The sequence below is a fragment of the Penicillium coprophilum genome (assembly GCF_028826855.1).
Source record: "Penicillium coprophilum strain IBT 35676 chromosome Unknown utg000006l_segment0_segment0, whole genome shotgun sequence".
Classification (NCBI taxonomy): domain Eukaryota; kingdom Fungi; phylum Ascomycota; class Eurotiomycetes; order Eurotiales; family Aspergillaceae; genus Penicillium; species Penicillium coprophilum.
This window is the reverse complement of record NW_026622725.1, coordinates 3,971,017-3,997,270: the sequence shown is the minus strand read 5'-3', so window position 1 is coordinate 3,997,270 and position 26,254 is coordinate 3,971,017. Positions and strand designations below refer to the sequence as shown.

The 26,254-nt window shown below is 48.3% G+C and overlaps 11 protein-coding genes across 11 annotated transcripts; 6 read left to right on the top strand and 5 right to left on the bottom strand.

The window, feature by feature from the left end:
- Window positions 1-30: 30 nt before the first annotated feature.
- N7500_010502 (uncharacterized protein) lies at window positions 31-4,125 on the top strand (the record flags this gene model as incomplete). Its single annotated transcript, XM_056681640.1, has 10 exons — window positions 31-636; window positions 690-859; window positions 913-998; window positions 1,054-1,531; window positions 1,937-2,039; window positions 2,096-2,607; window positions 2,665-3,062; window positions 3,111-3,346; window positions 3,400-3,975; window positions 4,036-4,125. 10 exons carry the CDS (start codon window positions 31-33, stop codon window positions 4,123-4,125), a joined length of 3,255 nt encoding a protein of 1,084 aa, XP_056529022.1.
- Window positions 4,126-4,951: 826 nt separating this feature from the next.
- Window positions 4,952-5,970, top strand: N7500_010501 (DUF218 domain protein; the record flags this gene model as incomplete). Its single annotated transcript, XM_056681639.1, has 4 exons — window positions 4,952-5,061; window positions 5,120-5,227; window positions 5,282-5,333; window positions 5,389-5,970. 4 exons carry the CDS (start codon window positions 4,952-4,954, stop codon window positions 5,968-5,970), a joined length of 852 nt encoding a protein of 283 aa, XP_056529021.1.
- A 120-nt stretch (window positions 5,971-6,090) lies between these two features.
- N7500_010500 (spindle checkpoint protein MAD2) lies at window positions 6,091-7,169 on the bottom strand (the record flags this gene model as incomplete). The annotated part of the gene is made up of 8 exons (XM_056681638.1): window positions 6,091-6,376; window positions 6,442-6,515; window positions 6,579-6,724; window positions 6,777-6,805; window positions 6,862-6,900; window positions 6,957-6,982; window positions 7,033-7,058; window positions 7,121-7,169. 8 exons carry the CDS (start codon window positions 7,167-7,169, stop codon window positions 6,091-6,093), a joined length of 675 nt encoding a protein of 224 aa, XP_056529020.1.
- A 222-nt stretch (window positions 7,170-7,391) lies between these two features.
- On the top strand, window positions 7,392-9,447 carry N7500_010499 (GTPase GUF1; the record flags this gene model as incomplete). Its single annotated transcript, XM_056681637.1, has 2 exons — window positions 7,392-8,128; window positions 8,184-9,447. The coding sequence occupies 2 exons, from the start codon at window positions 7,392-7,394 to the stop codon at window positions 9,445-9,447; spliced, it is 2,001 nt and encodes a 666-aa protein (XP_056529019.1).
- A 359-nt stretch (window positions 9,448-9,806) lies between these two features.
- On the top strand, window positions 9,807-14,230 carry N7500_010498 (DNA-directed RNA polymerase III core subunit RPO31; the record flags this gene model as incomplete). The annotated part of the gene is made up of 2 exons (XM_056681636.1): window positions 9,807-9,901; window positions 9,979-14,230. 2 exons carry the CDS (start codon window positions 9,807-9,809, stop codon window positions 14,228-14,230), a joined length of 4,347 nt encoding a protein of 1,448 aa, XP_056529018.1.
- A 1,102-nt stretch (window positions 14,231-15,332) lies between these two features.
- N7500_010497 (fungal specific transcription factor domain-containing protein) lies at window positions 15,333-17,336 on the top strand (the record flags this gene model as incomplete). Its single annotated transcript, XM_056681635.1, has 6 exons — window positions 15,333-15,382; window positions 15,439-16,000; window positions 16,076-16,452; window positions 16,507-16,830; window positions 16,899-17,169; window positions 17,247-17,336. The coding sequence occupies 6 exons, from the start codon at window positions 15,333-15,335 to the stop codon at window positions 17,334-17,336; spliced, it is 1,674 nt and encodes a 557-aa protein (XP_056529017.1).
- A 397-nt stretch (window positions 17,337-17,733) lies between these two features.
- On the top strand, window positions 17,734-18,558 carry bud32 (serine/threonine protein kinase BUD32; the record flags this gene model as incomplete). Its single annotated transcript, XM_056681634.1, has 1 exon — window positions 17,734-18,558. The coding sequence occupies one exon, from the start codon at window positions 17,734-17,736 to the stop codon at window positions 18,556-18,558; it is 825 nt and encodes a 274-aa protein (XP_056529016.1).
- Window positions 18,559-18,696: 138 nt separating this feature from the next.
- Window positions 18,697-19,690, bottom strand: N7500_010495 (putative gamma-cysteine synthetase regulatory subunit; the record flags this gene model as incomplete). The annotated part of the gene is made up of 2 exons (XM_056681633.1): window positions 18,697-19,615; window positions 19,668-19,690. 2 exons carry the CDS (start codon window positions 19,688-19,690, stop codon window positions 18,697-18,699), a joined length of 942 nt encoding a protein of 313 aa, XP_056529015.1.
- Window positions 19,691-19,896: 206 nt separating this feature from the next.
- Window positions 19,897-21,028, bottom strand: N7500_010494 (aldo/keto reductase family protein; the record flags this gene model as incomplete). Its single annotated transcript, XM_056681632.1, has 6 exons — window positions 19,897-20,049; window positions 20,116-20,485; window positions 20,550-20,731; window positions 20,782-20,839; window positions 20,885-20,895; window positions 20,957-21,028. The coding sequence occupies 6 exons, from the start codon at window positions 21,026-21,028 to the stop codon at window positions 19,897-19,899; spliced, it is 846 nt and encodes a 281-aa protein (XP_056529014.1).
- Window positions 21,029-21,422: 394 nt separating this feature from the next.
- On the bottom strand, window positions 21,423-23,363 carry N7500_010493 (uncharacterized protein; the record flags this gene model as incomplete). Its single annotated transcript, XM_056681631.1, has 5 exons — window positions 21,423-22,126; window positions 22,178-22,263; window positions 22,317-22,378; window positions 22,430-22,756; window positions 22,806-23,363. The coding sequence occupies 5 exons, from the start codon at window positions 23,361-23,363 to the stop codon at window positions 21,423-21,425; spliced, it is 1,737 nt and encodes a 578-aa protein (XP_056529013.1).
- A 995-nt stretch (window positions 23,364-24,358) lies between these two features.
- Window positions 24,359-25,719, bottom strand: N7500_010492 (uncharacterized protein; the record flags this gene model as incomplete). The annotated part of the gene is made up of 4 exons (XM_056681630.1): window positions 24,359-24,860; window positions 24,920-25,296; window positions 25,346-25,413; window positions 25,476-25,719. The coding sequence occupies 4 exons, from the start codon at window positions 25,717-25,719 to the stop codon at window positions 24,359-24,361; spliced, it is 1,191 nt and encodes a 396-aa protein (XP_056529012.1).
- Between the last annotated feature and the right edge of the window lie 535 nt (window positions 25,720-26,254).

Sequence of the window (26,254 nt, the reverse complement as noted above, 5' to 3'; positions counted from 1 at the left end):
AGCTTAGAGAAGCTTGAACTGAGGCTCACCATGGAGCAATCAGCTCAAAACCCCATGCAGGGGCTAACTCATGGGAATAACTCCCTCCCTTCAGATTACTGGAGCACGCTTGATCCCGCCTACCCCGATCCTGAGCAGCAGCTTCAGCAGCCGTGTCAACCCCAACACCAACCTCAACAGCAGCACGATTCGGCATCGCAACAAACACCCCTTGGTATTGGATGGGACCATCCTGTTTTCCAACAGCAACAGAGAGAGCTAGCCCCACGACCGGAGCCAAACCATGGCATCTACTCATCAGTGCACCAGCCTTGGCAGCAAACAAATCCTCTGCAACAGCCACCACAACGGGGATACGGAGCTTCGCCCCAGTATCAAATACATTCACAGAATTCTCATTTTCAGCAAGGACAGATGCCCTTTGACCCTCGTCCCCTGAGTGCCTCTGAATCTTCGGCATTTCCATCATTTTCCTACCAGCAAAATTACTTCCATCCTCAACATCCCCACATTTCGGTACCAGACACTTTCCCCGAAGCACCTGCGCAACAGAGAATACAGTCACGGCCACAGCAACAACCCCAGCCGTCAATTTCCCCATACCCTTTACCTCAAGGCTATTCCACTGATATGCTCGTAAGCTGACCCTAAATGCCCCTCATGGTGACCGCGGCTCTAACTCTAGGCAGCAAAACACAATTGATTTAACCAATGATTACCCTGATGCAGACCCAAGTGTCACTATTAACCCCCAGTTCCTAAATTCCACCCCGCAGGCATTCAATCAACCGCAGTCTTCGTTAGCAAGCAACTTTCTTCAGGGAATTCCTGCGGACTTCCAACAACAAGGGAGTGAACAGTAAGTTGTCATGTTGGTCTATGTTTGAAATTGCAGTAGCTAATTTTCTGAAGGGCCAGGCTGTTCAATTACTATCGGCATGATCTTCCAGTCCAGTCGCAAATGACACCAACTGGCAACCCAGTGATTCCGCCTAAAGGTCTGCTCAGACAAGTTGAAATTCATTGCATTGCGATCAGTACTAACGTTCTCAGGACTGCCAGTACCGCAAGTTGTAATTACAAATAAGAAGGGAGCTTATAACAATCAACAAACAATTAAGACCCCCGCACATGGCCAAACGAGGGCTGTCTCTACCTCGGAAAGTGATGAAAGTTCGGATGAGTCTGATCTTGAGATTGAAGTACCCGATGAGCCGTCTCCTATTCCTTTGATCCGCCCGATTGAGCCCGAGGCTGCAGCACAGTATGATACCCTTCAAGCCGTGTGGTCACCAAGAAACAAATGGCCTGGTCCCGAGAAAGTCAAGAATGCGCTGGTAGCCTACAAAGACGTTGTCAAATCATTGAGAGATGCGTGGAAGGAACAAGTTCAGGCTATGAAATTAGCTGAAAACCAAGACGACAACCAGAAAGCAACCAAACTCAAGGAAAAGGTCATCTCGCAACGCCGCACTATGGATAAGATTGCGACCACAACACTGGAAATGGGTCATCCCAATATTGTTGAAAAGTATGTATCCCTCCCCCTTCCGCATCCTATAATTTCCCTCGCTTCTATCTGGCTTTAATGGCCACACAAACCCTGAAGCTCTTTGAGAACATCTATAAATCACCCTGGGAGCATTGTATAAGACAGCACTATCACGGGCTAGAATAAAGGGCCATCGCTCTATTCACCAGTGGCAAGGCTTGATCATAGATGCGTGTCCTGGGTACATATAAGAATATCAGATGGAGCAAAAGGGTCCCAATCATATTGAGTCTCAAACATGCCCTTAGGAAGCTATCTGTGAGCCTCATGGAGATGGATTCATTCCTATCTAGAAATTGGCTCAAACTTGCAGCTTTGTGTGGCAAAAAAACTTGAAACATTGACATAATCGAGCTCAAATGACTGATCGTTAATTTCATGTAGGCTGGGAGAGCACCCTATGGTTGTCGCAGCTCTATATTCCTTCTTGGTCGACCGTTTCCAGGCAGCAGACTTTGCTGGGACTTTGACTATTAATTTGCTAATGGTAAGGTTGACCTTTGTCCTCAGCTGTCTTGAATAAGTTGACTAACATCAAATAAGCTTTTCTCGCGTTTCTCATCTTTGACAGAAGACATGATGCAGAAGACCAATCTTTCCAAACTGCTGCCCAAGTTCCTCAAGAAAGGTGACCAGCAGGTTAAGGATCTTACACAGAAGATCCTAGATAATGCCGCGGCCTCTACGAAGCGTAAGCAGGAGAGTGAAAAACCTGCTAAAGAAGAGACGAATTCAAGAGTCTCTCCAGCAGGCCAGTCTAAAGGAGACCCTGGAGTGAAGCGACCCCGTGAGGCGGATAGTAATCTGCAACCTGGCGCAAAACGAATGGCAGTTGCGAACAGCTTGAAGGATGTGAATAAAGTCACGTCCACAGGCAATGGACAGGTCAAGGGAGCACAAAGTAGTAAGCCAACCGGCCCTGCAGCTCTGCGCCCTAAGCCCAATATTGTGGCCCCCAAGCCAACAAGTCTCTTTGGCACTTTAAGCTCAGCGTCAAAGAGACCCGGGACTACAAATGCGGATAGGGCTGCCGCCGCAGCTGCAGCAAAGCCAACGTATGTACTGACCAAGAGAGTATTTCCGAGATCCATCCGTATTAACACTTCGAATAGTGCTGCTTCTGAAAAGGAAAAGACACCAGCCCCCAAACCATCTTTCTCCTTTGGTGATATTATGGCCGACTTGAACAAACCAAAACAGGCACCAACCCCCAAACCTGCCGAAGATCAGCCCCCGGAGACTGAAGCCGAGCGCACAAAGAGGTTACGTAAAGAAGAGCGCCGTAAACTTCGCGTGACCTGGAAGCCGGATGATGCTCTTACCGAAGTTCGACTATTCACCCATGATCCCGATGAAGAATTAGGTCCCGGCGATGGGTCGTTAGGTTCACGGGGAGACGTCAAAGGCGAAGGTAGTGTTCTTAAGCTTCACAAAGATATGGACGAACTGGAAGAAGACGACCTTGGTGGTATCCGTGAGACCGTATTCCAAGATAATTATGCTCTTTCGAGTAGGTTATCCCTCTTAATATACCTTCTATTCTTACTGACCACCACAGTGATCGATTTCAATTTCGAGGAACCAAAAGACGGCAGTTTCGTCAAACGCGGTGGCCCCCAGCTGCCAACGAGTCCCGAGAGAGAGGCCCAGGAGCACCGGGAATCTACTACCCTTATGGTCTTCTACACTTCTCCTGCCGACATGCCTGACACACCCAAGGAGCCACCGACTCCTGATCCCGACGAGATCGTGACCGAGGTACTGCCGTTTGGAGACTTGCCCGATATGGTCAAGGTATGTTACACTTCTGATGCCAGTAAAAGTCGATACTCACAAAGACACTGTAGGCCCGCCAGGAACGTTACTACTCCTATATGAACCCCAAACCTGCCGCCCCCCAGCAAACTCAGCAACCGCAGCAATCTACCCCTGGGGATAGTGGATTTGACATCTCCAATTTGCTCAAGATTATTCAAGGAGTACCTGGACAGGCGCAGCAAATTGCACCGCCACAGGCTACCCAACCCGGAGTTATGCCAGATCTTGAGAGGACCATCAACATGTTCCGTCAGCAACAACCTCAATCACAGGTCCACCCGCCTCCCCCAGTACCCACCTCTCAGCCACAAGGCCTTGATTTCAACGCAATCTTGAATGTCATGAAACAAATGCAAGCGGCCCCTGCATACTCTCAACCTCAGCAATCGCAATCAGCAATGGCACCCAACCTCGGCGCCATGTTCGCACAATTCGGTGGGCAGAACCAACAAGCTGGTGCTCTTCCATTCCAACAGCCAAACTATGATTATGAAGACCCAGAGCGCAAGCGAGGCCGCGAGGGCGGTTACTATGACGACCAGTCTAATTCCGATTCATGGAGCCGCTCGAAACGGACCCGAGTTGGCGCCAATGAGGCCAAGCCTGTAAGTGCACTACGCGTTAGGCATTATTCTGACAAAACAATTAGCTGACTTCTGAAACAGTACAAAGTGGGACTTGTTGCTTGCAGATTCTGGGCAGAGGGCAAGTGTCGCAAAGGCGACAACTGCACTTTCCGCCACGATCCTCTCTAAATCATACGCCACATTTATCGCCACATGATTCCTTTTCGACTGATACCCTTGTACTGCTGTTCTTTACATTGGTACAATCTTTCTTTCCTATACATTAATACCTTCATGGTTTCTTCTCCATCTTGTACTGGGTCATGGATATGCATTTTGCGACTAGAATTCTCTGGTTGGCGTTCATCGCTCGGTTGCGTTTCATGGTCTGGGAGGTCAGCACATATTCATTCGTCCTCTGATTCTCGAAATCCTTTGCATACCCCCGTTGGGCTCAGGCGTTTTCATTTTTTTTCTAGGCCTTGCCTTTGTTTCTCGCTTCGCGGATGCATTTAGCGAGGGGTCCCATACATGGGGGCTAATAGTATGGCGCGTGGAATGAGGGCGATGACAAAAATGTACAATTACGCAATCTTTATTTTTCAAAGCCAAGAACTATCTTGAATGTAATGATCACTTTCATTTCTGAATAGTCGTAATCTTGGGAGCAGTGATAGAGGTCTCCTCTGTCCCGCTTGTCCCGATTCTCAAAAAACCCCTGGGCGACTTGGGACCCCATACCACATAACCAGAAATGGCAAAACGCATCCTCGAGAAAATAACAAGAAATCCAACAGAGACTGAGGATATCAGCGTCGGAATTCGTCCATTGATGGGATGCGAATATGGATATCGAAATAATTGAGGGAAGTCAACATCCTTTACCGCCCTTCTCTTATACAACGTGGGCTTTGGAAGCTGAAGTTGTTCACCAACGTCCATTTACTAGCATCATCTGTGTGTCTTGTGCTGTGTCAAGTCTAGGCAATAGCTTAATCTGACAAAGTCCAACAATATGACCTCCAACCCAGACGCCAATTTTGCTACATGCAACCATCTCATTGTTGTCTGCTGCCATGCCATTTACACCGGGCATTCACATCTGGGAGCTTCGGAAAACGACTGGTTAGTAGGACTAGAATACGCTCTTTCTAGGGAGGACAGCACCTGATGCACCGAGTAGGCTGATTGAGCCCTTCCAAAAGGGAGAAACACCCACATTTATCGATCATGTTAAAGCTGGGTTGAAAGCTCTAGCAGAGGACTCCCATGGCTTGCTTGTGTTTTCTGGGTAAGAGATTTGTCTCATATCGCTTTCAATCTCTTTGGTTAATCCATCGCATAGTGGGCCTACCAAGAAGCCTAGAATTGACCTCAGTGAAGGTCAATCTTACCTTGTAAGGCGTCCACATTCCCTACAACCGATCAATCACTCTGAAAGCTCATGCGCAGCAGAATCTGGCTAGAGATAACGACTACTTCCAAGATATTACCACTCTTCCCACAATTGACGCGTCAAGAGTCATCGCAGAAACCAGCGCTACAGATTCATATCAAAACTTGTTGTTCTCTTTAATAAAGTTCCGGGTATACACAGGCGTGTATCCACAGAGAGTCACAGTTGTGACGCACGAGTTCAAACGCGCTCGATTCATGCAATGTCACTTTCCAGCTGTGGGCCTGGTGCCTATGGGCCCGGAACAAGAAGACTACACGCATAAAGTTGCTGTGCTAGGTATCAACCCACCCGTCGAAGTCACTCCGCCAGAGACCTTGACTCGAGGCGAGGCTTTGAATGGGATTGGGCTTTGGAGAGAAGACCTTTACGGAGTGAACTCGGATCTGGTAGAAAAAAGGATGAAACGAGGCTGGTCCCCTGAAACTGGAAACGATATATTCTCCGATCTGGGATTGGAAAATGTGGTATTGGATCTCATCCGCTATGATGGGGGTCGTCATTGCAATAAGTGGTTCCCGAAGCGAGAGACCTTGCCTTGGTCTTATATCAGACATGATACACCCAAGGGGCCTTGATTTTGATTGAGAACAAATATCAATACTTCTAATATGATAAGTGGGAGGAGTCCTTTATCCTTTCCTGAAACGCCAATCCATAGTATCCTTCATATTTGATCATAATGTACCACCTAGAGCTTAATCCGCCAACCGGTAGCTGACCAGAGTCCCGACTCGGTGATTGTTTGTGCTAAAGCTCCTTAGTTGAACCTTTTCTGCGTTCTTAATTTCCTTGGCATCACTGTCACCCCATTCCACGGGCACATCTGAATCGGCGTCGGCATAGACAAGCACGTTGAAGGTGCAGTCGCCATCAAGGACAGGCAGGAAGGTGACAGAAGCGGTAATTTGGCGAAAGATGGCTTGGATCTCTTCCTGGATTTGTTTTTCTGTCTTCTCAATAGGTTCGGAGGGTTTTGCATCCCTTCAAGACACAAAGAGATAGTGGATTAGTGGGACGACCCCAAACCTCACAGCGAATAGACTTACCCGGTTGTACTGTTTTCCTTGTCGCCGGCCTTCTGTGAACTCTTGCTTTTGGATGGTTTATTGAAGATCTCGACCTATTCCATCATCTTATAATTAGCCACAGACTTGGATAAGAGTGTGTCGAATCGAACGCATACGTCGAATTGCCACCTCTCCACATGTTCACCGGTCTCCTTGCTCGTGATAACTACCACAAGCTTCGAGATCTTCCCTCCTTGCATCCATTCCTTCAACTGGGACATGATCTTTTTGATGTAGGCTTTGACCTGGTCATCGGCCGAAACTGTTGAGGTTAGGGTTGTCGACATCGATTAACAAGAGCATGATACACGAACCCAGCATATTGAGGCCATATTTTTTAATTCTATTTCCGATTAGCTTGCTGTACTGTAGCGGGCAAAGCAGAAAGGGCATACTTACGCTGTAAAATCCTCGGGAGGATAAACTCCTCGTTGGAAGCTGAACACCCATTGCGATCAGCCAGTGTCTTGGACTTAGTATGAGCAGTGACTTACAGAATTGAATTAATCGAGTATTCAAACTGAGCCTGTTAGTATTGAGGCATCATTGACGCAACCAAGGGCAACTCACGAATTCGGAGACAAGCTTGGCCGATCCTGTTATCTTGTAAGCTTTGTACAGTCACCATCACATGAGTACATAGACCATGGGTATAAACCTTTGATCGACAGCTTGTGCACCTTGGACTTATCCTTGGTTTCGGGCATGATGATTCTGTGAATGAGGACTTTTGAAGATGAAGGAAAGGTAGAGCTTTGTTTATGTCGAATGGTCACCGCAGCAATAAAAAGTCACCGCCCGCGCGTCCGTTTTTTCTCCGCAAATCGCGACGACACTTACCAACACTGAAGCGCTAATTGGGCCCCGGATATACTTTGATTAGACGCTTGCATACTTTCAGCCCCTCCTATGCCACCGCAGAATTCCTAATGCGAGGATGTCTGCAGTTAGGCCGATGGCTGAGCGCAGCGCCGAGATGCCAGGCCGCGAGCCTCCGACCGCCGACTGTCTTTTCTCCGTATAAGTACGAAAGGGGGTTTTCTACTACTACGATATACTACGGACGTCCGAAAAACACGCACCTAAAACTGGACGCAGACCTTGAGAAGAGAATCGCTGCGATCCCAATCGAACGTTTTCGCAATTTCTGCATCGTTGCACACGTTGACCACGGCAAGAGCACGCTTTCCGACCGGTTACTCGAATTGACGGGCACAATCCAACCGGGAACGAACAAGCAAGTTTTGGACAAACTGGATGTCGAGCGAGAACGAGGAATTACGGTCAAGGCACAGACATGTACCATGATCTACAACCATAAAGGCGAGGATTATTTGTTACATTTGGTCGATACACCTGGCCATGTGGACTTCCGTGCTGAGGTGTCGCGAAGTTATGCCAGTTGCGGCGGAGCAATTCTCTTGGTTGACGCCAGTCAGGGCGTTCAAGCGCAGACAGTCGCCAATTTCTATTTGGCCTTTGCCCAGGGCCTTGAGTTGATTCCCATTCTCAACAAGGTTGATCTCCCCTCATCGGATCCAGAGCGGGCTCTGGAGCAGATAAGAAGCACCTTCGAGATTGATACAGAGAACGCGGTGATGGTCTCAGCAAAGACTGGATTGAATGTTCCGGCTGTGCTACCAACGGTGGTGGAGAAGATCCCTGCGTAGGTTCAACCAGTGGGTTCTTCAAACGTTGTTTCTTTACTGACTATATGCTAGACCTATCGGCGATTCCAACAAACCACTTCGTATGCTCCTCGTGGATTCCTGGTACGACTCCTACAAGGGTGTGATCCTGCTGGTCCGTGTCTTCGATGGTGAGGTGCGTGCAGGTCAGCAGCTTATATCCTTCGTTACTGGCCTCAAATATTTTGTCGGTGAAGTCGGTATCATGTATCCGACGGAGACTGCGCAAAGTTCTCTCCGTGCAGGCCAGGTTGGGTATATCTACTTCAATCCAGGTATGAAGCGGAGTAAGGAGGCTAAGATTGGTGATACTTTCACACAAGTCGGATTTGAAAAAATTGTCGAGCCTTTGCCTGGGTTTGAAGAGCCCAAATCAATGGTCTTTGTGGCTGTATACCCAGTGAATGCGGATCTCTTCGAGCACCTGGAGGACAGCATCAACCAACTGGTTCTGAATGATCGAAGCATCACCGTACAGAAAGAGTCTTCCGAGGCGTTAGGAGCGGGTTTCCGTATGGGCTTCTTGGGAACCCTTCACTGCTCCGTGTTTGAAGACCGGCTACGACAGGAGCACGGCGCCAGTATCATCATTACACCACCATCCGTTCCAGTCAACATCGTTTGGAAAGATGGCACCGAGGAAATTATCACCAATCCTGCCAAATTCCCCGACGATGACAGTGTGCGACTCAAAGTTGCCGAGGTTCAAGAGCCGTACGTTTTGGCCACTCTGACATTCCCGGAAGAATATTTGGGAAAGGTGATTGAACTCTGCGAGGCCAACCGCGGTGAGCAAGTAAGCATTGAATACTTCACATCGACCCAAGTTATCATGAAGTACGAACTGCCTCTCGCCCATTTGGTCGACGATTTCTTTGGAAAACTGAAAGGTGGCACCAAAGGCTATGCCAGTTTGGACTACGAAGAATCTGCGTGGCGAGCCGGCAACATTGTCAGGCTACAACTCTTGGTTAACAAGGAGCCAGTGGATGCTGTAACACGGATTATGCACTCGAGCCAGGTGAACCGACAAGGCAGAATTTGGGTAACCAAGTTCAAGGAGCATGTTGACCGACAGCTTTTTGAGATCGTCATTCAGGCTGCTGTCGGTAAGAAGATCATTGCTCGTGAGACTATCAAGCCTTATCGGAAAGATGTTCTGGCAAAATTGCATGCCAGTGATGTAAGTCGGCGACGAAAGCTGCTTGAGAAGCAGAAAGAAGGCCGCAAAAGGTTGCGAGCAGTTGGAAATGTGGTGATCGAGCACAAAGCTTTCCAAGCATTCTTGTCGAAATAAGCGTGTAAATTAGCAACCAAATACATTGTAACATTACTTATGAGGTATCTTTTCGTATAGAGCTCGGAGACGTTTTATACAACCTGCAAACCATTCTAGGCGGTGAGAGCTTAACTGGCAGAAAAAAAGTTCATGTCAAACCCCGCCATACGACTTCTTCCTCTGCTCATTCTCAATTCACTTCATTGTGTCTAAACAGCCTCGCTCTCGATCTGTGGCTCTTGATTCTGGACCTAACAACAAAAGACCAGGGGTAATTCGTTTACGGGCCCGAAATCTTGTTACTGGCGGCTGACGTTCGCCTATGCCGATCGCATCGCCTTGAGTCACCCTGCCATGCTCCGTACTTGACCACGGCCATGCAGCCTCCAGAGGGTGCGCAGGTAGACCTGGGCAAGGCCCAGGTTATTGACAGCGTTCCCAAGGTTATCAAGGAATTGAAATTTGGTGTCCTGTATGTAGTTCATTCACATGTGGTTGTCACAAGCGTTTGTCGCAGACCTGATCGCTAATAAAGACTTATGTTTGCAGAACCAACGATGACATTGTCGGCCAAGCAGTTGTGGAAGTCTCTGACCGAAAGTTCTTCGACTTGGATCAGACCCGAACGGTTGTTGCGAATGGACCTCTCGACCAGCGCATGGGTATCTCGAACAAAACTGACTCTTGCGCAACATGTGGAAACAACCTGAAAGACTGCAACGGTCACTTCGGTCATGTTAGACTGGTTCTACCCTCTTTCCACGTCGGATACTTCAAGCGCGTCATTTCGATCCTTCAAGAAATTTGCAAAGAATGTTCGAACATTCTGCTTCCCGAGGCGGAGCGCCGTACCTTCCTTCGCGAAATGCGCCGACCGGGCCTTGATAACCTACGCCGGACGCAGATCGCAAAGCGCATTAATGAGCGGTGTCGGAAAACCCGTGAATGTACATACTGCGGCGCCATCAATGGTGTCGTGAAGAAGACCGGAACAAGCGCTTTGAAAATTACCCACGACAAATTCCGTGCATTCAATGTCTCGGTTTCCGTCAAAAAGCAAACGCCAATCAGCAAGGATGTGTTTGATAATTCTTTCCTCGAGGCCAGAGGCGCAAACCCAGAGGTGGAAAAACACTTCAAAAAGGCGCAGGATGACATGAACCCCCTTCGCGTTCTTAAGCTATTCAAGAAAATGTCCGATTCTGACTGTGAATTGATTGGCATGAACCCAAAGGAGGCTCGTCCGGAGATGTTCCTATGGCAGTTCATTCCAGCTCCACCTGTTTGTATTCGACCTTCCGTGGGACAAGATGGTGCATCTACAGAAGATGACTTGACTGCCAAGCTGGGTGACATTGTGCAGAGTAATATCAATCTCAAGAATGCTCTGCTTAAGGGCGCTCCCGTGCAGACAATCATGGAGTGCTGGGACTACATGCAGCTTCAAATTGCTGTCTACATCAACAGCGATGTGCCTGGACTTAACAAGGCCGATCTTGGAAAACCAATCCGAGGCTTTGTCCAACGGTTGAAGGGAAAGCAAGGTCGTTTCCGTGGAAATTTGTCAGGAAAGCGTGTTGATTTCTCTGGAAGAACTGTCATTTCGCCTGATCCAAATTTGCGTGTTGATGAGGTCGCTGTTCCGGAGCTGGTGGCAAAAAACATGACTTATCCCGAACTAGTGACCAGATACAACAAGGAAAAACTGCAGCAACGGATTTGCAATGGTAGTAACAAATGGCCCGGAGCGAACTTGATCGTCAAGAAAGGAACCGGATTCAGGCAGATGTTGAAGTACAGTAATACTCAACGGATGGCTGATCAGCTGCAGGAAGGTGATCTCGTTGAGCGTCATCTTGAAGACGGTGACATTGTGCTGTTTAATCGGCAGCCTTCCCTCCACAAGCTCAGTATTTTGTCTCATTTTGCCAAAATTCGACCTCATAGAACTTTCCGATTGAACGAGTGTGTCTGCAACCCCTACAACGCCGATTTCGACGGAGATGAGATGAACCTTCACGTCCCACAGACCGAAGAAGCTCGAGCAGAAGCGATGGAGCTAATGGGTGTTAAGAACAACTTGGCCACACCCAAAAACGGAGAGCCTATCATTTCTGCCATCCAGGATTTTATTAGCGCCGCCTACGTGCTGAGCAGCAAAGACAACTTCTATGATCGTGCCTCCTTCACGCAGATCTGTCTCTATATGCTTGGCCCTGAAACAAGATTCGATCTCCCACCACCATCAGTATTGAAGCCCCAGATGATGTGGACTGGTAAACAAGTCTTCAACATCCTTATGCGCCCCAACTCATCTGACCCCGTTATGGTTAACCTGGATGCCGCATGCCGTGAGTTCAAGATGCCCAAGGATGGTCGTCCCAAGGACTTGGACCCCAATGATGGTTGGTTGGTCATCCGCAACTCGGAGGTCATGTGTGGTGTGATGGACAAGTCTACGATTGGTTCTGGAAAGAAAGACAATGTTTTCTACATTATGCTAAGAGATTTCGGCCCACCGGCAGCAGCCGAGGGTATGAACCGTCTGTCAAAATTGTCCGCCCGATGGTTCACCAACATCGGCTTTTCAATTGGTATCGGAGATGTCTACCCTAGTGCAGGGCTTGTTCAGTCGAAAAACGATCTTGTCGAGGCAGCGTACTCGCAGTGTGACGAAGTCATTGCTAAGTACAAGGCAGGCACTCTAGAAAAGTATCCCGGATGTGACGAACTGCAGACCATGGAGAACCAGATCTCTGGTATTCTCAGTAAGGTCCGTCAACAAGCTGGTGACGAGTGTATCAGGCAACTGAGCAAGTACAATTCGCCCCTGATCATGGCCACTTCTGGATCCAAAGGTTCTAGTATCAACGTGTCCCAGATGGTTGCCCTTGTCGGCCAACAAATTATTGGTGGTCAGCGTGTACAGGATGGTTTCCAGGATCGTACCCTACCGCATTTCCCGAAGAATGCACGACAGCCTCCATCAAAGGGTTTCGTTCGCAACAGTTTCTTCTCAGGGTTAGAGCCCCCGGAGTTCATTTTCCACGCCATGTCTGGACGTGAAGGTCTGGTCGATACAGCTGTCAAGACCGCCGAGACTGGTTACATGTCTCGTCGTCTGATGAAGTCCCTCGAAGATTTATCATCGATGTACGATGACACGGTTCGTAACTCGTCTGCTGCCATCGTTCAGTTCCAGTATGGTGATGATAAGTTGGATCCTGTGGATATGGAGGGTAAAGCTAAACCTGTCCACTTCGACCGAACTTTCATTCACTCAGAATCTACTACGTACAACAATGACGAGCGAAGCTTGTTGCCGAACGAAATGATGGAAGTCTGCGAACAGATGCTTTCAAAGGAACGTGCGAAGCTAAACCGCAAGGACTTGCTCGGCAATGACTTGGGATACATGGACCGCAGTGATCATGGTATCGATCAGTTCGAGAGTGCTCGTGATTTCCTTGACTCAATTCAAGAATACGTGCAAAAGAGAGCCGACAAATTGATCTCTCGAGGTGGCGATATCGACCCGTCCGACCAGCGGAGCCGTAAGGGCTTGGATCATACAGGCAAGCTGACGGATACCACATTGAGGGCTTTCATTACTGCTTGTCTGCTGAAATACAAGAAGGCCCAGGTTGAGCCCGGCCATGCTGTGGGTGCCGTCGGCGCCCAGTCTATTGGTGAGCCTGGAACACAAATGACTCTGAAAACTTTCCATTTCGCCGGTGTCGCCGGAATGAGTATCACACAGGGTGTACCTCGTATCAAGGAAATTATCAACGCCTCAAAGGAGATCAGTACTCCCGTCGTGGCTTGCGAACTGGTCAACAAAGAAAGCACCATTGCTGCTCGTATTGTGAAAGGACGGATTGAAAAGACGTTCCTTAGTGACGTGATTCACTCCATTACGGAGGTTTGGTCCCCCGATGATGCCTACTTGAAGGTTGTTCTGAACTGGAAAACGATCGAAGATTTGGCGCTGGAGATCACGACGCCACAGATCGTTGAAGCGATTAAGACCAACAAGCGCTTCAAGGGAGGCGATCTCAAATTCTCGTGCAAGCAAGCCTCAATCAAGGTCCATATGGATCTTGATCCAGCAAGCAAGGCATCTCTTTCTAAGACGGAGATTGCCGCCACCAGCATTGATCCCTTCCTTCGCTTGAAGCATTTGAAGCGTATCCTTCCCAACATCCAAATCCTGGGTCACCCACGTGCCACCCGAGCTATCATTCGCACGGACGAGACCTCAACCACGAACACTTTGCTTGTGGAAGGTTACGGATTGAGGGAGTGTATGACTACGATGGGTGTGGACGGTCTCCGCACCAGAACCAATAACATTATGGAGGCACGAGAAGTTCTGGGCATCGAGGCCGCTCGAAGCACGATTGTCGTGGAAATCAGTGAAGTCATGAAGGACATGGATATTGATCCTCGTCATATGCAGCTTCTGGCTGACGTGATGACTTACAAGGGTGAAGTACTCGGTATTACGCGTTTCGGTCTGGCTAAGATGCGTGACTCGGTGCTTCAGCTTGCTTCATTCGAGAAGACTGCGGATCACCTTTTCGATGCTGGTGGTCTTGGTCGCACCGATCTCATTGAGGGTGTATCGGAATGTATCATCATGGGAAAGACGGTGTCATTGGGTACAGGTGCTATGGAGGTGGTGCGCAAACTGAACTTCTATCAAGGCCAGATTGGTCCACGAAAGACGGTCTTTGAAGATGCTTGGACTGAGTATTGTGAGGTGCCTTTGACCAGGAGACCTAAGAGAAAGGTCCGATGAAGCTCTGTGACTCTGTGACACTGTGCATTAATTTCGGCGTTAAAAATTTGGCCTGGACAAGGCTTGTACATGTACTTAGGGAGACTAATTCTTCTAGCGGGTGAATTTCATGGACGATATGATCAAATAGTTTCTTTTCTATTTCTCTTCTTGCTTTTCCGTACTTGTAAATTGTCACGATTGTTAGGGCTATATAGCCAAAGTTCCGTACTTCTGTACTGTGTATACCCACTCGTCCACAGTCAAACCTATCACAATCCCCTTAACAGGCAAAAGTTGGGTTGTGTACAGACGTGAAGCTAATTTCCAACACGACTGTAGAAAATTCCAAGGACAAGCTTCTCAGGTTATATTCAAATCAATCTGTTATTTTTACACAAGTCCACCTCCCCCCCTAACGGCCGGAATGTCTCAAATTCCAAGAGATCTACAGATGCTGAAATACTAAATATTTCCGGGGATCTCCCAAATTTCCCCCTTTCCTTCTACGATATACAACAGCTGCAACGATCCGAAAAGACAAGTCCCAGAAATCCGGGATTCAAGGGCCCTTTAGGGCCAGAGAATGGCTCGGGGAGCTCTTGATTCGAAGAAAAAAAAAAGCACAAGACAACAGGGACAACAAATCACCTGCGAGAAACGAGAAACCCATGTCCGGAGTGACCAGGGAGCGCATCCTCCTCCAATCAGCATCGTGAAACCCCTGAGGCAGCCATGGGTGTTAACCTTTGGCCATCACATCGCCTCGACAGTTCTTTGTTCTCCGTTGCCTTTTACGGCCACGCCACCATCTGTAAGCACTTGGTAGGTTGAATGTTTCTTTGTTTCCCACTGGGCAGTGAAAGGTCCTCGAGATATTGCTTTTCTAGCTACTGAATATTCGTGGGGTCGCACTTAATCTTTTACATCTCCCCAAACTATCTCCCCGGCCTCCCCGAAAAAATAACCCCCCCGGTTTACACTTGAGATGACTATGGAGTTTGGCAACCAAAGAGTTGCTAGGAAGCGCGAGATTCGGACCCGAGCCCCGACAGCCTGTCAGACCTGTCGGCTGCGCAAGACTCGATGTGACAATACCAGGCCGACCTGTAGCTACTGCACCATGCAGGGGGTCGAGTGCAACTATCCCGAAACCTCACCACAACAGAACCAGTAAGATATGATCATCATCGGGAGAGACACTAATCATTGACACACTGTATTCTTAGACTCGGGTTTGACCCCGTGAACCCGTCGAATCAAGAAGTGCTCCAACGGCTAAATCATATCGCCGGTCTGCTAGAGGATATCAAAACGTCCGAGGGCTCCACCTCCTCGAGTCGTTCACTCGGCTCACTCAAAGAAGGATTCTTTGAGTTAGCCGTGCAGAGCACTAGTCCAGTGGCTGAATCATTGTCGGGGACTAATCCACCAAGCAGCAGCACGGCTAGTATCGATGATCGGGGAACCGATCACGATCCCCGAATCCTTTACATGGCTAGCTCCGGGGAGAACATGCTCCGATGGCCTATCTTTAACAAGGTCATCACCGAAGCCGAAAAGCATATCCGATCTTTCTTACTCGACTCACTGGATAGTCAGCCCCGTAGTATGCAGGCACCCCGGCAGGTGGGGATCGGAAACTTTGTCGATGAGATTCCTAGACTTTGCAGGAAGTACTTCCTACTATGCCACCGAAGGAACCCGATAGTCGATCTCGAGAATCTAGACCGCTATGCCAAGGAGGTCACCGTCCAGGGTCTTGGATGGGATGGCCCCTCGTGTCAAGTGGTATGTCAGTTCTTTTTTTTTTTTTTTCTTCTTTTTTTGGGAAGGTCCACATGAACTAAATCATATCCCGCATAGCTGTTAGCGTGTGCTTTAGCTTCATGCACATCATCCAAGTTCGTTCCACTAGCGGAGGACATGCCCGCGAATCTCGATGGACTCCAAGCACCACCCATGTCAGACGCCAACCTCGATTTGGCTGAGACATATTTCCACGCCGCAAAGCAGAGATTTGGCTTCTTGCACACTTCTCCAACAGATATCCAGTGCTTCCTTCTTGCTGGAAGTTATCACAGACATGCCATACGACCTCTACAGGCTTGGTTCTGTTACCAGCAGGCATCTTGTAGATTGGAGGTTCGTTTGCGGTCCCTTTGTAGAGAACGGTGGACCGCTGATGACAACTATCATAACCTGGAGTCGAGACTATACTGGTCCTGTATCCAAGCGGAACAGTAGGTTTTCCCGTTTACCCGGTTTGACATATGATCACTAAGTGTTGTTCACAGTGAGATGCAGAGCGAGCTCCCTCTCTGGAACAGTGGTCTTGAAAGCATGGGTTACTCAGATCCATTCCCGAAATTTCCTCACAGATCTCCTTCCTCGTATGACCATATGGAGGAAGACCAAGATTTTGCCATCAAACCAGGCTTTGAACTGGATGGCACGGAAGAAGAAAGAGGCTGGAGATTCTACATCGGATCTATCTGTAATCGCCGGACCACTAATGAAATAGTGTCCGACATGTGGCGTCAAGGTGAGAAGGGCTGGACCAAAGATATCCCCCATCTCTTAAGGAAGACCTTGTCAGCGGAGAATGTTGTAACATCATGGTACACGCCCCAAAAGTCCCCGAACATAGAAAAAAGTCTCCCGACTCAGCTGGCTAACTCATCCAAAGGTATCAGATCTCGGTAGCCGGGATCCAGTCCACACAAGACAACCCGGACCTAAGGTTCTTCTTCCGCGGCCGATATCATATGGCACTGGAGAGGATCTACCGACCAGCGTTCTACCTCGCAATGCACTACAAGGGGATGCCAACCTTCATCAAGAACAACCATCAAGTCTGGGTAGAAGTGTTTGACCTGGCTCAAAAGGCGATTGATAACTGCGTCATACTGATCCCAAGCTACTGGTATCAGTTCCGACACGAATGGATTTGGAACGTGGTGCGCGCCAGCTTCGCCTGTGCTGTACATATCCTTGGGGCTGTGTTATATCAGGTCGAGGCATCAAGGGATCCTAGTACGTGGCAGGTGCGTATACCGCCAAATTGGGCTCCTTTGGTGAGGTTGTCGATTCGCACTTTGAGGCATTGGTCGGCAGAATCTACTGATCTAGAACTTATGGGGTCAATTCTTGAAAGAATGTATCAGGGCACTTGTCGGTTGGCTAATGTGTGCCCTGATATTCATCTCATTTGATTTAATGTTAACGGGATGCTGATATGGCGAGAGATTGAAACATATACATATAGGGGTCTTTGAACTCAAGCTTCAACATAATGAGATCGATACTTTGATATTTTCAAGCTATTTGATTTGTCTGTGCTTTAATATATTAACATCATAACATCTTCCTATATAAATCTGTTCATATCGTACGTCAATATATTAACGTCTCAACTGGTATACTCCGAGATCCGCCCCACCAGAACTTTTTCCTTCCTTTTGATCTTTCGACCTTCCACCTTCTCACCTCGTCAACTCTGCAATCCTTCAACTCTCTCCACAATGGAAGAATACAAACCCCCAGCTCTTCCCTCGCCCTTTAACAACACCACACCACCGCCAATCCTCCTCACCCAAGGTGCCGAAGCTCACCTTTACAAAACCATCTCCCTCAACCCCTCCATCCCCGCCGCGCTCAAGATCCGCCCATCCAAACCCTACCGCCATCCAATTCTTGACCGCCGACTTACTCGTCAACGGATCACCTCAGAAGCACGATGCCTCGCAAAACTCATCCGGGAGGGCGTGAGCGTTCCAGCTGTCCTAGCCTTGGACTGGGAAGGACACGGCGGCGAAGAGGGCGGGTGGGGCGGTGCCTGGCTAATGATGGAGTGGATTGACGGGCCGGTGATTCGGGTGGTTCTCGAGCAGTGGGAAGCATGGATGAAGCAGAACGTGGGGTCCATGAATCAGTCGCAGATCGAAAACGAAGAGGCGCGTGTGCGTGGGTTGCTAAGGAAAATGGGCGCTGCCATTGGTATCCTGCACAAGGCTGGTGTTGTGCACGGAGACTTGACGACGAGTAACCTCATGCTGCGACCGTTTAAAGATGCAAGTGGTGTTGTTGATGGCACTGGCTCGCCTTCTATGGAGGGGGATGTCGTGTTGATTGATTTCGGTCTCGCGTCGCAGAGCAATCAGGATGAGGACCGGGCGGTGGATTTATACGTGTTGGAGCGGGCGATTGGGAGCACACATCCGCGTTCGGAGCCTTTGTTCGAGGAGCTGATTATGGGTTACCGGGATAGCTACAAGGGGGCTCAATCTGCGCTGAAGAGACTTGAGGATGTGCGCTTGAGAGGGCGGAAGAGAAGCATGCTTGGTTAACCCAGTCTCATTTGATTTTGGAGATGGATACAACCCGCCCACAACAGTTATGATCAATTCTAAAAGCTGAAAAGAAACGCCACGCTTTGTCACGACAGAAATCCTTATTGATGACGCAAAGAAGAAAAAAACAAGCATTCATGACCGGTCCTTAAGACATGAGCCGACATCAGCCGACGCGAAATACCCCTTGTTCTCGACCACTCCGCGATCCTTGACGACTGCCGTGTACTTGACCACCCACTGCGGCTCGATGTCTCCCTGGATGCCATCGTTGGCCTCGGGAGACGAAGCCAAGATCCCCGCACCACTCTTCTCCGCGGGACCCAGCAGTTCTCGCGTCGTGCCGACAGGAAGAATACCATGGCAATCGTTATGGGTGAGGAGTTGAATTTGCTCTTGTTTCGCATAGAGAATCAAATGTTTAGGAACGACACAGCAATCCTTCAGATTGATCTGATCGACCGAGGGCTTGACCTTGGTATGCGGCAAAAATCGGGCCAAACGTTCGCTGCCGAACTCCGCGACGCCCAGCTGGGCGATCACGCCCTGCTCGTGCAGCGACTCCAGCACCTCCCATGTCTGCACCAAGCTGTCGAAATCGTCCGGTTCACCGTTGCTCATCTCATTATCTTCCTCTTCGCTGTCATCATCTGCATCGAACCGGATCCCCGGGAACGAGACGATCAGTAGATCGATAGATTTGACGTGTAGTTCCTTCAATACTAGATCAATTGCCTCTCTGGTGTGTGCGCGGCGCCTTGATACTGGGATTCCCGGTAGGTAGAATAGCTTCACTGTGATATCGTATTGGTCGCGTTCCTCTGACAGGCCGGGTTGTGAGAAGTCAATCGCGGGGATATAGAGGGCATCTTCGGTCTGTAGTGTCCATGAGGGCGGATGCGACACGCCTTGACCCTTTGTGGTGCCGTTGGTTGACGTTTCGATCTGCTGCGAGGCAAGGAAGTTCGATCGAAGTGAGTTGATTAGCTCAACGTTTGATTTCTGTGTCAGAGGCTGGCGAATGACGGATTGACGTCCCGCTTGCATAATATTTCTGTGAGAGATGAGTGACATGGATCAAGGCGCATGCGAATGACACCACTTACGAACTGGATAGAATCAACTTCATGATGGAAGAATAAATTGGATAGATGAATGCTGTATAGATCTTAGATATAGAGGTATAGAGGGAGATCTTTAAGTGTCGAGGAAGAAAATCGGAGCGAAGTTGCAAGTCGCAATTTCACCCCGCGGATAGCCCCTCTACGGTGACAAATCCAACCTTCCGGGTTCCTCTTCCTCTTCCTCTCTACTACCATCTCCCTTCCATCGACTTCAATCCTCATCAACAGTTGGATCCCAGTCCGTGGGTGAATACTCTCCTGTATCCAGCAGCTTCATATCCTCAGCCGCCAACTCAAAGTCAAAGACATCGGCATTCTCACGAATGCGCTTCGGTGTACGAGACTTGGGCAAAGGCACAAATCCCTGACAGATCATCAGCATCCTGATTACTGTACCCTTTACTCTATTAACCAGATAGATTCCACTTACCATTTGTAGACTCCACCGAATCAACACCTGCGCCGGTGTCTTCCCGTATTTCTTACCGATAGACAGCAACACAGGTTCCGTCAGCCGACTACCATGCGCAAGAGGCGAATACGCCTCCACAATAATATTCCTCTTTTGAAGCCACTCCACGATATCTGAATGATCCAGCCACGGGTGCAGCTCATACTGACCGACATCAATCTGGCCACCTCCACCGCCCTGGATATAAGCCTCCAGTTCTTCGAGGTGGTGGATACCGTAATTGGATACACCGATGGATTTCACTTGGCCTGCTTTCTGGGCTTCGACAAGTGCATCCCACGAGCCCAGACGGGCTTTTTTACCGCCGTAGGGCGCATGAATTAGAATACTGTTAGGTCCACTGGTTAGATTGTATCCAATTCCGCAAGGATTCCGCAAGGACTCTGGCTTACAGGTCAAAGTATTCCTGTGCCGCTTCCCGCAGACTCGAATTAATAGCTCGCTTGGTAGACTCGTAACCCATTGCTTCCGGTGGGATCTTGGTCGTAAAGAAGATCTGCGATCGATCCAGTCCGGAATTCGAAATTGCCTTTCCGCAGGGCTTCTCGTTGCGGTACATGATCGCCGAGTCGACCTGAGATCTCTTGTTTAGTGTGGTCTTTCAATCTTTCCGGGTGGACTTACATGACGGAATCCAACGTTCAGCGCTTCGAGTGTAGCCTTTTCTGTCGCGGATGAGGGGCTGCAATGGTTAGGACAATCATGATGAGCATTGATCTAAACGTACATCATATACACCTGTCAAGTCGTATAGTGTCAGCTCTGCTCTTGAGGTACATGTGTTCGCGAGGTAACTGACTCCATATCCCAGAACTGGGATCTCATGTCCTGACTGTAGTCGATGCTTTGACTGGAGAGTAAGGTTCGTCATATTGTTGAGTTGTATGAATATGAGAAGATGAGAAGAAACAATTCAAACATGGAGAATCGATGAGATCATAGTGGGGGAGGTGCGATGTCGGGGAATCGTCTGAGTTCAATAAAATCACTACAACTCGAGTTGGATGTATTTACTACACTATTCTGGTATATATGGATCAGATTGATAGATTGGATAGTAATTCTGATGATCTGACTGGCAAACCATTTGATGAATTTTCAACAAGCTTGCTCTTCACAACCAATTGTCACACCGATGCCAACACAAGAATCTCAAAAACTGGCAATGCAGACTGGAGCTATCCGGTAAATCAATCACTCAGTTGTATCGCAAGGGGTAAGCCTATTGTGTTGAGGTGAGGTGGCCATGAAAGAGATGTTCGCGCTCAATGGGCTGAAGCGATCAGACGAGGAGTGTTCAGGACCCCATCCTGCTCAATATGCTCCAAATTTGCATTGGAAGCTGCTGGTGACAGTAAAAATCTAATCAGTCTTGTAATATGATCGCGCTGCTTTGTATCTAATCGGCTTCGAAGTTCAAGCGAAAGTAGGTGAAGTCTACGCTTGCAATGTTCCATCAGTACGCGAGATAGCCTATTCACAGGGCTGAGTCGGGGCTGAGAAGGAAGTATGCCTCCTCTTTGGTTGATCCAAAGCACAGTTGAGGCAGAAGAAAGAAGGCCCTGCAGTTTTTGGAGCAGTTCCGGTGGAATGTCCGATAGAATGGGAACGCGAAGCTCGAGAAGGAAGATCCGTAGCAATGGGCTTTCAGGCGTGTGATTCGTCGCTTCTTGAATAGAGAAAGAGCGGACAGGGGCCAGCTTGTTTGATTGACAGTACTCGACAAGGAACTTTGCGAGTTCCTGTTGGCTCGACTCGGCAACGTCGTAGACAATTTCGATTTCCTGGACAGGATAGGCCGCTGGTGATTCCTCTGCTGCTGTTGAAACCAGCAGGCTGCATTCATGGGCTATGGATGCATCAAAATCTGGTAGAATTATATCCAGACCAGAGAATCCGGCCCGAACGAGGAGTTCATTCCATTGTCTCTCGTCGAAGCAAGGTCCCGGTTTCGAATCTGCGACTGAACCTGTAAAACTTAGCAATGACATCTGGCTTTTACCGGAGACAAACAACCCACTGATCCAGAATCTCTCAAAGAGGCCAAGCGTAAAAGTAGACCGGACACTAGGACCCATCATCTCGTATAGTATGAGCTTGCCCCCTCTGGGAATTGTATGTCAGATTGATTGGAATCTTGGGAATTAGCTATTACTCACGGCTTTAGAAGCTTTCTGGCATTGCGCAAAACAGCTTCAATGTCCGACGTGGCATAAACTACCTGCATTGGAGTGAGATGTTGAAAAGTTGCAAGGAAGAAATATGAACGTACCATGGAAGAAACGACCATATCGTAAGTGGCACATTCGAATCCCTGTTTCTCAGGGTCCTGCTCAATGTCCAGATGTCTGAATTGCATTCGCTCGGCCTCGTGATGAAATCTATCTTGGGCACCAGCAAACGACGTTCCTGGTTTATCAGTAAAGTCCCACTGCGCGTACTTCGGATTGCTGTTTTCTGTATTTCCCAACGTGCGCAGCATGACCTCTGCCATGAATCCGACTTCTGCACTGGCTTCCAGAATCTTCATTCTTGGGTTAAGATGAGAAAGAAGGTCAAGGTATTTACCACACTGTCTGAGTGCATGGGATTCATGAACCTAGTTCTGTCATAAGCGGCAGCACTGAATCACGCAGGGGAGACCTTACTTCTTCGGAGTAGAAATCTTTCAACATGTTCCCTTCAAAGATGGTTGACGACTCCATCTCACCGGCTAGGAACTTCAATAGATTCCGAGCAACAGTGACATAGAAGTAACCTCTTTTGTTAAGGTTCATCAATCGATCTTCGACGTCTTGAAGATAGTCAAGATCGACCAGCCGGCTCTTCAATGGCTCAGAAGCAAATCGAAGCTGGTCTTTGTCCAGCAGGAGCTGCTGATGAATCATCCAGTCCACATACTTCTGCAGATGTGGCTGCGAAGGTTTGAGTTGCTGCTCAGACAATATTCTCAGCGTTTCAGTAATACGCGCCATGAACATGAACTCCAAGTCGGCGAAGAAATCATCCGGGTTTGTCGAGTAGGGGTACTCGTTTATACAGAGATCTGTGGTTTCTCTGTTGGTCAATAGGTTGAGGTCAGGCATCCATTGGACATGATGACCGAGATCCTCTGGAAAACCCACAGAATCGTTTTCTGCGTGTTTCGTGGCATCGACCTCTGTGACAGTCAATGATGACAATTTCTGATCTTTTGACATGAACATTTTCTTCCCTATTTGCTAGTATTTGATGCTTGTTCTTTGTTTTAGGTGAGCGAAGTAGAAAGGTGAGGTTACAAATGATAGCCCGATTAAGATAGCTACTGCGCCGTCTCACATTCCCATCTCCACCTAGGTACTCCCTATATGTCATATGTAAGTAGCGGTGAACTGCAACGCAGGTCTGACGGTCAAAACATTGGACGCTTGGCAGTTTGAAACTCTACAAGAGGCGCATGTATGCCCTTACATGTACATAACGAAGTAGGACATTGATAGTCATGGTCAAATGGACTTTATGTCTGACTCTGGAGTTCTCTGGATTGTATTTTCAGTCGTCTTTTACTACATATTCCGTATCCTTGGTGATATAAGAATGAATGATATCGTGCATGAAGTAGACATGTCATGTCACTTCTTTCCGGTTTCACCCCTTGCTGCTTTTTGCAGTGAAAGTGAGCACGTTCATATTCAGATAATCATTGGAGTCGCTCTATCTAAAGATGCAGCCTCTCAAGCTGGTCTTTCAGTGATCTAGACATGATCTAAATGTCATCTCGTGCTATTTTTAAGCTATATATTAGCACAACCCGTGTCAAGTGCTTTGCAGCGGGAAAGGCCATGGAGGATCGTCTAGATTAACTTGGCCGTGGTCTGTCAATTGGGGATGGCAATTCTGCTTATAAGTCATGCATATTCTCAACGGCTTTTATGTTTACATCTTAAGTTCAACAGCGTACCAAATAGTAAAAGGGATGCCAATGTATGTTTTGGGGGCAAAAGATTCAACCAGATGATATGCCAGGTTATCAATTGATATACTCCCTTTACTGTACTCGATATGCTTCCTTTGATTGCAAGAAATTTACTCTGTGAATATTGTTTCAATTCCAAATTGCCATCATGTGGCGTCTATTTTCTTTCACCCTGTACACAAAAGAGAAATGCAAATCTAGGCCGACCCAAACGAAAACGAAAGATATTGGCAAAGATGAGACTCTTCAGGGGCCTTTGTGATATTTGAAGGCTAGGTCAGACTTTTTGCCTGATTTGTACTTGGCCCATGTCACTTCCACATCTTGTTGAACCGTGATACAACCTCGCTCCACATCATGATGATCACTCGTAGTCTCGTCCCCGAGCGACCGAGTGGCATTTATGTCGTTCATCAATTGAACCTCATCTACACATCCAAAGTCATTGATACTAAATAATGAGTCCTTGGGTGTCTTTTTTGCTCGATGTTTCCGAAGCCAGGTCATCTTGTCAGATGAACGTTCGGTGCTTGCACCGGTACTATGACTGTTGGACGAGCGCGCTGTCTGAACTTTGGGCCACCACCGACGGAAGAATGGCCCAAAGGTGGGGAGACATGCGCAGATAATCCCAACAAAGGGTTCCACAGACGACCAAATGAAGACAGGCGCAATAGTCCACGTAGTATCGGTGCCCTCGGAGTTGATCTGAAACGTGATAATCCGGCAAATGCTTGCCACGCAGACACTGATGTCGATTAGCCATGAGCAAGGTTCTGGTGGAATGCTCGGGGAAGAGGCACATACAAACTTCCTAAGAGTAAGATACCCACGATCGCTACCTTCTGCGACAACTGCATCTGCAACTTGTAGATTGTTGGCATCGGTATGCACAGAATTATCACATCAATCACCATGGCGCCGATTCCATTGGCAAAAAAGAACGTGGGAACGTCGATGCATACACCAGTAGCCGTTGGATCAGTGTAGAGTAGCCAAAAATATGGCAGTGGTCGGCAGGCCATTGCAACCGTGACGATAATGGCAACCCAGTATCCAACGACCAGAAACATACAGACGCTTAGTGACCAGCGAAAGCTGAATATGCGGCCGTAGAAACAGAGGATCGAGGCTTTGGTGCAGGTGACGGCGGTAGCGTAAATCATGACATAGGAAAAGAGTATCTAAGTATCTTGTCAACGTCTATCTCAGATGGCTCGGTATTTTCCATACCTTCCAAATAGTAATGAATTCTGCTTTTGTTACGGATTGCAAATGATAGCCGTTGCCATACGGAATGCCTAGAGAGTCTGGTGTAAGTGCCATGCCCCATTGACCATGTCACAGCTCCGGGTTGACTCACTTATAAAACAGGATATTGCGGTTCCCCAAGAGAATAAAAGGCCGGCGATGATCAAGTAGTCATCGACAGCTAATTTTCTGACATCTTTCTTCTTGATTGGCCCAACTATCCGTAATGCAACTGCAGTGGTTGCGAGCACCGCTACAGGAACCACTGCTCCCAATAAATTGCCTGTCTGGTTCTCTGCCAGATCTAGCCCAGGGGGTGCTGGGCCAAAGTCACCTGTTGCAGTCCCGCTCGGCATTTTGGCAGTGCGGTAGATGAAAGGTCAAGAACAAGATGCTGACACAGCTCAAGCATGAAGATGTAAGACCCGACAGTTCGGGTCAACAACTTTTTATATATATTCCGACAATGTGATTGTGTAGTGACCAGGACTCTTTTGGGTCAGGGGCTTGATTTTATCCTGCCCAAGATGTTCGAACCCGCCATGATCCGCGAATATTGTACATGAAAACGAGGGATCTTATGTGATTCATCAAATTTGTACCCAGACACCGGTGTACTCTGGATGCATATAGGGGCTCAAGTCCTCCATATTAGCGCCACCATTCAAATAGAAAAGTCCATACCCAGGGGTCTGGGTTCGGGGACTGGGTTCGGGGAATAGCGTTGATTTTCCTTATAACATTCTGTCCCCGGTTGACCGAGATGTCCACGGGTCTCACCGTATAATACTTAACATCTCTCAGAGAGCGGTTATGCCCCCCCAACTCGTGGACTTTGCAGTAACAGTATGTGTACCCCAGGGCACCTATACTGTGACTGCTCATTTCTGT